This window comes from Talpa europaea, assembly GCF_964194135.1.
Source record: "Talpa europaea genome assembly, chromosome: 16".
In the NCBI taxonomy this organism is placed as follows: Eukaryota; Metazoa; Chordata; class Mammalia; order Eulipotyphla; family Talpidae; genus Talpa; species Talpa europaea.
In genome coordinates this window covers 6,956,110-6,965,206 of record NC_140084.1, presented here as the reverse complement: position 1 = coordinate 6,965,206, position 9,097 = coordinate 6,956,110, and the positions used below count along the sequence as shown (strand labels likewise).

General features: G+C 51.3%; 2 protein-coding genes across 2 annotated transcripts; both read left to right on the top strand.

Moving 5' to 3' along the window:
- Positions 1–1,216: 1,216 nt before the first annotated feature.
- Positions 1,217–2,875, top strand: DDX28 (DEAD-box helicase 28; the record flags this gene model as incomplete). Its single annotated transcript, XM_084256706.1, has 1 exon — positions 1,217–2,875. The coding sequence occupies one exon, from the start codon at positions 1,217–1,219 to the stop codon at positions 2,825–2,827; it is 1,611 nt and encodes a 536-aa protein (XP_084112832.1). The 3' UTR covers positions 2,828–2,875.
- A 2,608-nt stretch (positions 2,876–5,483) lies between these two features.
- Positions 5,484–6,905, top strand: DPEP2NB (DPEP2 neighbor; the record flags this gene model as incomplete). Its single annotated transcript, XM_084257192.1, has 2 exons — positions 5,484–5,550; positions 6,601–6,905. The coding sequence occupies 2 exons, from the start codon at positions 5,484–5,486 to the stop codon at positions 6,903–6,905; spliced, it is 372 nt and encodes a 123-aa protein (XP_084113318.1).
- Positions 6,906–9,097: the final 2,192 nt, after the last annotated feature.

Genomic DNA, 9,097 nt, shown 5'->3' with positions numbered 1-9,097 from the left:
GCTCAACTAAAAATGTTTCTGGGCACTAAAAGATTGGGGGACAGGGTGGCAAAAATCACCCTAACTTAAGAACCACTATTCTCTCCAATGGCTCTCTCCTCCACTAGTTAACAACTCTCCAGAAAGAGTACTCATGTATCAAAATGGTATTTGAAATTTTAAAAGTATATTTGTAAGTCGTATTTGATAAAACTAAAACACTTTCTGGAAACATGAAAACACCCCCAGATGGTTATCAACGTTTACCTTATCTCCCTGCCCAGGCAATGTGGGGCACAGAAAAGATCTGAGACCCATTTTCCAGATCTGCTCATGAACTACAAATAATGTAGGATTTCCTTGCAACCTGAACATCCGAATTCAAGTAAATTATTCTGCCTGACCAGGGCCATGTGAGACAAACAATATACATGACCATAGGACAGCAGGTCCTGTCTCACTACTACACTTCAAGCATTTTAGGTATCTGACTGGGATGCCAGTTGGGGGGGGGGGGGCTAGCATTCAAGAGTGTTGAGTTCAGGATGAGAAGCTGGGAGGAGAAACAAGGGAAAGGGGATTAAACTTCAGCTGAAAAGTAAGGGGAAAAGTGTGAAGAAACCAGTCCGTTGGAAATAAAGCCTAAAAACCTAACCTCCCACTTCACAAGAATGAGCTGAAGGCCACCAGCTAGGCTCTGGGCTCTCCTCAGAGAGGGATGTCTGAGGTGCTATCTGGGACACATGGCTCCAGTCTCGACCGCGGGCCTGACCATTCATTCAGATTCTCCACGGACACTTCTTAGCAAACCTTGCGTGGGCACCACATCTGAGAGAACATCTCCGCACCCTCGCAGTTTTCAGGAGGAGACACGCAAAAGGCACAAGTCATCACAGGAGCTTTGAGGGCGACAAAGGAGAATCACAGGCTACCCCACCCAAATGCCTGAAGCCCTCCGCCCTCCTGGTGCATGAGGCCAGATTCCCCTGGCCACGCGTCGTCGGCACCTGGTCTTGCCTCCATTGCGCGCCCTTCCCCAAAGGTGGCCCGTGTCGCGACGTCGCCATGCCCCGTTCGAGCCCACAGACCTCGCGGCCGCTGAACTCCACAGATCCTCCCTCCTTCCTCGCGGTTCGCCAATTCCGCAGGCCTTACTGAGCCTCACCGGCCACCGTCCGCGAAGCCCCGTCGCGCTCCTGACGTCACTACCGTGCGCCTCTCCGACACCAAGCGAACTATGGCCCTAGCAAGGCCGACGCGGCTGCTGTCGCGTGCATCTCGGGTGCTCCTGACGCCTCGACGGGACCTCGCGGCCCGCAATCCCGACGAATCTCTCCCGGTGGTGCGCATCCCGCGGGCTCTGCAGCCGCGGCAGGAACAACGGCAGGGCAGGCGGAGCCCTCGGCGGCCGGTGCTGGTGCGACCCGGTCCTCTGCTGGTCTCGGCGCGGCGACCCGAGTTGAACCAGCCTGCGCGCCTAACGCTGGGCCGCTGGGAGTGCGCGCCGCTCGCTTCACGCGGCTGGAAGAATCGGCGCACGTGCCACGACCACTTCTCCATCGAGCGCGTGCAACGCGAGGCACCGGCGCAACCGAACCTCTCGCGCGAGCGCACCTTCGCGGATCTGGGTCTGGAGCTCCGCGTGCTAAGTGCGCTGAAGGAGGCTGCGCCAGAAGTCGTTCGGCCTACAACGGTGCAGTCGAACACCATTCCCCCACTGCTTCGTGGCCGTCACGTCCTTTGCGCCGCAGAAACCGGCAGTGGCAAGACTCTGAGCTACCTGCTACCCCTGCTTCAACGACTTTTGGGCTGGCCAAACCTGGACTCATGTCGTATCCCTGCTCCACGAGGTCTGGTCCTTGTGCCTTCCCGAGAATTAGCTGAGCAGGTGCGGGCCGTTGCCCGACCCTTGGGCAGCTCCTTGGGCCTCCAGGTGCGGGATCTGGGCGGAGGCCATGGCATAAGTAGGATCAGTCTGCAACTGTCCAAACAGCCTCCGGCAGATGTGCTGGTGGCCACTCCGGGGGCATTGTGGAAGGCCCTAAGGCGTCATATGATCAGCCTGGAGCAGCTTTATTTCTTGGTATTGGATGAGGCAGACACACTGTTGGATGAAAGCTTCCTGGAAATGGTGGAGTACATTTTGGAGAAGAGCCATATAGCAGAAGGCCCAGCTGACTTAGAGGACCCCTTCAATCCCAAAGCTCAGTTAATATTGGTTGGGGCCACATTTCCCGAAGGTGTAAGCCAGCTGCTGAATAAAGTTGCCAGCCCTGAATCCCTAACCACCATCACCAGCTCCAAACTCCATTGCATCATGCCTCATGTCAGACAGACATTTATGAGACTGAAGGGAGCAGAGAAGGTGACTGAGTTGGTGCAGATCCTTAGACACCATGAAAAAGCCAGTAGAACTGGCCCTTCAGGGACTGTTCTGGTGTTCTGTAATACCTCGAGCACTGTAAACTGGCTTGGGTATATTATGGATGACCACAAAATCCAACACCTAAGGCTGCAGGGACAAATGCCAGCCTCAATGAGAGCAGGTATCTTCCAGGGCTTCCAGAATGGGTCCCGAGACATACTTCTCTGCACAGACATAGCCTCTCGGGGCTTGGACAGCACCCAGGTGGAGCTAGTAATCAATTATGATTTCCCCCTCACCCTGCAAGACTACATCCACAGAGCCGGGAGGGTGGGCCGTGTGGGGAGCGAGGTGCCAGGCACTGTCATCAGCTTTGTGACCCATCCCTGGGATGTGAGTCTGGTTCAGAAGATTGAGCTGGCAGCTCGCCGGAGAAGAAGCCTTCCAGGACTAGCGTCCTCAGTGAGCGAGCCTTTGCCCTAGCAATCCTGATTTCAACTGGCTTAAATGTGATGCCATAACAGGGATTTTTCCCTGAGTCCTGGGTGGGTGAGCACACTTATCAGTAGGATGCACTGGGGTTCTCCATAACCTCCCTGAATATCTAGTGAACTAGCTTCAAAAGGTAAGCTGTCGGCCAGCATTGGAGGGTAAGCCTCTAAGCTTGGCTCTCTAGTCTTTCACATGATTCGTGACAAATAAAGTGGATTTTGACTTTGTATTATGTCATTTCTAACAAGTGATGTTTTCATGGGTCTTCCCCAATAATAATTACCATTGGGGTAGAAGTCACTGGATTCTGAGAAGATTCACACCCTTAACCTAGCGCATCTAGGAAAAAGTTTCCTTCAATTGCTGTTTTAGTTTAACATTTTTATTTTATTTCCTGCCCCAAAGCATCTCCATTAATCCCCTCAGAGAAGGAAAAGTGAATGGGATTAACAGTAGAGAGAAGTCTTCTTCACCAATAATGCCTTCGGCAAGCTTGGACACACTTGGTGAAATCTCCTGTCAGGAGAATAAAAGGCAAAGTGACTCCAAAGTATTGGAGTGCACTTCCAGCCTCTGCCTTCTTTTCTATGTCTTGGTGGAGGAAGAAGAGAGGGGATAAAACTGTTTTTTACAAAACTGGCAAAATAAGCAGATAGCATCCTCTCAAAATCTCCTTGGTTTCATTCTCTGCACCATTATATAAGTTTTGCCTAAAGTAACAAACACTTGAGAATCAAATACAACATTTCACAAAAAGAATTTAACGATAGTTGCACATTGATAAGGACAAGGTTACAGAGAATAAAAATAGGCCCAGGGAGCCTTTGCCAGAACAGAACATGGCACTAAATGTATAACCCTAGCTCTCCTTTCCATATGAAGAAACAGGTTCAGAGGGATAAAAGAACTTGCTCAAGATCACACAGGTACACAGGACAGAATCTGGTTTGTCTGTACCAAGGGTTGTGTTCTTACACCTGCCAGCTTTTCACAAATGTGGTTCTTGCATAAATATCTATATGTCAGTTTTCCTTAAATATCCTTTTTTTACATCTATACCTAGAGTAGTTTAAGTGCAGACTCCTGGGCCCCAAACCTGATCTGGGTACATACATTTTCTCTGGGTTGGCCCAAGAATCCACACACAAGTATCTTTTAGTTGTTTATGGAATCCGCAGGTGAGTCTCAAGCTCTCTCAAGATTGACAAATCATTTGTCTGAAGTATAGTGCCTTCCCAAAAGTCCCAGCCAGGTCTTCATGAGACATCAGTACCCCTCCAGATCAGAAGGAGTTCCCAGACAATCTCTCCAGAGGACTGGAGGGAGAACCTGCCAGGAGAACTTCCTCCAGAGCCCTTCCCTTCACACTTTACCTCCTATCTCTCCCCCAAAGCAATTTTCTCTCATTAGGCCTGACTTCATCTTTCCTAACATGTGCCACCCTAATTCAAGCATCTTGGGAGTAGAGAGAAGATGCTAGGGTTGTCCACCCTCCAAAATGGCAGCCCAGCAGTCTCTGTCTTCTGGGCACATCCCCTGGGACACAGCAGCCCCAGGACACAAATGTCCTCAGCAATAGGGACTACTCTCCCCATGGAAGGTTATGACCAGGAACCACACTGGCCAAAGGCTGCCCCAACAGGCCTGGTCTAAGAGCTGAGGCAGATTTGTCTCTTTCTCCTCTGAGTAGCACCGAATCATCTGTTACTAACACCTCTTCATAGTATGGACCATGCTTTTCACCTTTACCTGGCTGCTGCTGAGCTGACAGCCTACCCTTTCATGGGGGGCGGGGGGCAGGGAGGATGTCAGAACTGTAAATTAGGTTGTTCTTTTTATAGTCATGAAGAATTTGTTTTGAATTTCATACTAAAATGACCCCACTCCCACTTTAGTCACAAGGGACACTCGTTTTGCCCTGGAGCACCTTGAACATCTCTCCCACTGTCCCTTTGAAATGTGACGCACTGCTCCTCACACTGTCATCAGCTACGAATCAAAACCCCCTTGGGAAGCCCCACCACTGAGCAGAACACCTCCCCACTGCCTGCCTAACTCCAGGTAGGCCCTGAACCTCTTGTTTCTTTGAGTCCATGGTAACAAAATACTGAGGGTTTTACGAATTTGCATTTGCGATAAAGAAGAGCTTGTCTGTTTTTATCCTCGAATAGAATGTTTTCCCTCCTTTCCATGTGTCCAAATCTTCCTGTCCTTCTGGCCCACCTCCAAGGCACCCTCCCTGATCCCCCAGTCCACACAGATCTCTGCCTCTCCAACTGTTAATACATAGTGCCTGACAACGTAGCTGTGTCAGGTAGTCCTGCCTCTCAAGCCAGTCTCAGAATGTGGGTTTCTCTTGCCCTCCTGGGAACACTGACTGTGCTAAGCCCATAGGTATGTTTCACAAGGAATGGCTAGGTGTCAGGGCCCGGGCAGGATGCGCCTCTGCATCCACCCTACTGTCCACAAAACCTCAAAAGCCTGAGGCCTGCCCCTCAGGTTCCTTATGTGACCTCACAGACTAATGATGACCTCACAGGTTGCATCACTGTTTCCATGGCAGGGTAACTACAGAAACGTGGTGCTCTGGGGAAGCTTTCTACCAGTTCTCTACGAGACACCAATCAGTTTGGTTTCCTGAGAGAGAATGTCTGACCGGATCTTCTATATTCACTCTAACTTGTCCTCAGTCCCCTGGGAGGGCAACACAGCAGGTAGGCCTAGGCCGGGCATCTGCACAAGAGGCATCGATGTATATACCACCTCATATGGCCTCCAAAACTCTGAACTGCCCCAGCTATCACCAATGGCCTTCGGACACAGACCACAGTGGCCGCTCACTGCTGAGAGCAAGTGAAATGGCACCTCTGGGCAAGTGTTCAGGAAGGTTCTGATCTTTATAAATATCGCCTTTCATTTTGGGCGACTACGTGCTTCCACTGAGACCCTTTCCCCACGACCTCAGTAAAAGCCAAGTGTGTTTTTTGTTGGCAAGTGATAAATAGAGCAGTTGGAGGAAGAACTATCGAGAACCACTCATGAACCTCAGCTTCAAACCCACACACCTTTATCCCGCTGTCATGCAGACATCCGCCTGAGTGCCCTCAGAAACATCCCTGTCTGAGAAGCCAAGTAGTGGGGAAAGGGGTGTCGCGCGGATGGGAAGTGTGGAGGAGGCACGCGGATTGAGGAAGTGATAGCGAGACTGCAGGTCTGAGGAAATAGTGTCTCGGAGTTCGGGTTGCTCTGAGACTTGGTGGCTGGAAACTGACCCTTCACTGCATCCCAGGGTCACTCCGGTGTCTGGCCTTTCCCTCATCTATCTAGCTCAGAGTATGAGAGGCCCGGAGTTCACTGTGGCTGAACAGGCAGGATGAAGGGGCTCAAGAGAAGTCACCAAGATGGGATGGGGGCTTAATCATGTAAATTAGATTCTTTTCCAAAAACTGAAAGGCATTTCCAACCTCAAAAGTAACACAGACCTTAAAAAATGTCACTCTGTTGTGGGAGAGATGAAGGGGTTTCTGATTGTAATTATTTGGGGATTGTTTTCTCTGGGAATAGAAAACAGACTTTCTGAGGTACAGCTGACAGGCTCCACAGGCTGGCTTTGTAGCCAACATCCCTTCTCCAGGAGACCCCTACATGGTTTAGATGCCAAGGAGGGCTTCAGGCAGAAATAGGGAGAGACATGAGACAGGGGAGGTCCTGGGAGGGCGCACTGTACAGTAAAAATGACTAGGCCCTTTTGATTTTCTCTTTAGCAGCGGTGGCTCCAGCTTCTCCCCCTACACCTGGCCACTACCATGTCCTCTACCGAGGGTGTGGAGAAACCCAGGTGGGCTGGCACGGGGAGACATACTGCCTGGTTGGAGGCTACCGGGCCTATGGAGATGCGCCTGTGGCCACACCAGTAAAGGTGGAAGCACAGAAGCCAGTCCCTAACCGCGCTCCCAAGAGGCGTCGGTCTCTGGCAGAGTCAGATAATGATCTTGGTTGCTCCCGCCCCAAAATTCGACGATTGCAGTATGATGGCAGGAGGCTGACCCCACAGAAGCTCGCCGGCTGAGCCACTCTGTAAAGAGGACAGCTAACGCCTCTTCCCACAGTGACCCACCCCCCACACTGTCCACTACCTGAGATTAGAAACTCAGCCATTCCGTGTGTGCCTTCCTCAGCCAGGAGTCTCCTTCCATGCTAAGTGGCCACGGAAAGGAGCCTCAGAAGCTGAGGTATCAAGTGAGAGGCTGCTCTGAACACCCCAGGGCAGACTGGACTGAAAGAAAGCCTGATGCTGCTGGGCTCAATCCTCTAGAGTCCCTCCTCGGGCAGAGGGAAGAAAAGTCCGCACGGGGGATCCGGGAGCAGGAAGCAGGTGCGGAGTGGCCTTCACAAGGGCCCAGCCTACCAAGTGGGCTCCTGTGGCTGCCCAGGGAGCCTCCTGGCTGGAGTCTGAGGAGGCAGGAGAGAGAGCCAGGACAACCTCCTGGAGGAGGAACAGGATGGAGAGAGTCAAGCAGCACCCTACCTGAGACTGACACGTACCTTTTTTTCCCAGTCCTTTCTGGCCCCAATGGGGTCTCTTAATGCTCAATAAAACCAGTTTCTGTTTAACAGCATCTGACTTGAAATGCAGCTTCTTCAAGGCCAACCCCAAATCTGCCTGTTCCCTTGAATTTCATTCACACAAGGGGTCGCTGAGCCGCTAGACCTTCTAGACAACCTTTTGGGGGTCCTCTAAGTCCTCAAAAAAAGACTTTGGGTGCAGCTTCTACCTCTGTGGTTCTTCCAGTGACACCTCTGCAAATTGGGGCAGGACAGGCAGGTTCTTTAAGAAATGAAGAGCCTGGGTCCTCCCTTGTGGTATAGGGGTTAAGTCTCAGTGCTATCATGTTATTACAGCTGCGGCCTGAGTTCAATCCCGGGCCAGGGAGGTGACCCACATGGCAGAGCAGACCTCTCCTGTCTCACCTGCTGCTCCCCTCAGCAGTGTATTTCAGTAGATCTGCCTGTTCTGCTCTCCAGTCTGTGTCTAGGGAATCCTTTCATCCCCGCACCTCTGGACCTGGTCCACACTCCAATTCTTCTACACATAAATAAGTAATTTTTTTTTTTAAAAAAGGAAAGAGGGGCCTCCCTGGTGGTGCAGCGGTTGAGTGCTGGGCTGCGAAGCTCTGCAGTGCCGGTTCGATCCCCCGCTGCCGGGTGAGGGTCCCACATGGCGCGCAGACCTCTTCTGCCGCCTGCTGCTCCCCTCAGCAGTGTCCTTCATCACTCCGCCTGCTCTGCTCTCCCCTCTGGCTCTGGTGAATTCTCTCACCCTCCCGCGCTTCTGACTGTACCCAGTGCTTGTATAAATATATAAATAAATCTTTCCAACAAAAACAAAAAAAACTACCTTTAAAAAAAAAAAAAATAAAAAAAAATAAAAAAGGAAAGAAACACAGAGCCTGACAATGTGGATGGATCTTGTGATGACGCCAAATGAAATAAGTGTGCAACGGTTACCAGATGGCCTCACTCATTTGTAAAACATAAAAAACCCATTTGTGAAATACAAACAGCCCAGAGGAACAATCTGGCAAAACACAACAAAAATAATTCTAGACTCCGTAAACTAGGTGGTGATTACCAGATGGGAGGGAGGAAGGGACATAGAGGCTCATGTTACAGGGCTGGGCCCGGAAGCTCTGGCGAGGGAGAGTGAAGCCTGGCACACAGGGAGGTGCGAAGCTATTCTCCCCAAAAGATAGTTTGTTAAACCAGGAAGCACAGAGGGTTCTAGGGAAGGGAGTTCTATGAGCTGTGTGTCGTGTGTTGCTGCAGAAAGAAGACAGGTCAGATCGGCTGCAGAGATGTGCAGGCTGGGTGGAGCAGAGAAGACAGCAAGTCTGAACTTGAGACTCAATGAGCGATCACGTAGGCCACACAGCAGAGGGTCGTTTGAACAGGGCTGCCTCCTGGCACCTGGTGCCCCCATAGCCTAACCTTCTGTGTACCAGCACGTGAGACAGATAACTAGAGTCCTGTACATCCCCCTCACTGCACACCCCAGCAGGCCAGCCCCAGAGGGTGATCAGTAAAGGTGGTCTGGACAAATGGAGGGGTGGAAAGAATCCAAGGCTTCTCCTGATAAGAGAGGCAGCAGCCAAACTGGAAGGTCCAAGAAAGTCCATCTGACTTGACCAGGAAGGCATCGCTGCCATCATTTGCCTGCCCAGCAGGTGGTCTCCCCACACCTGGATTCCCCCTCAGCAGGTT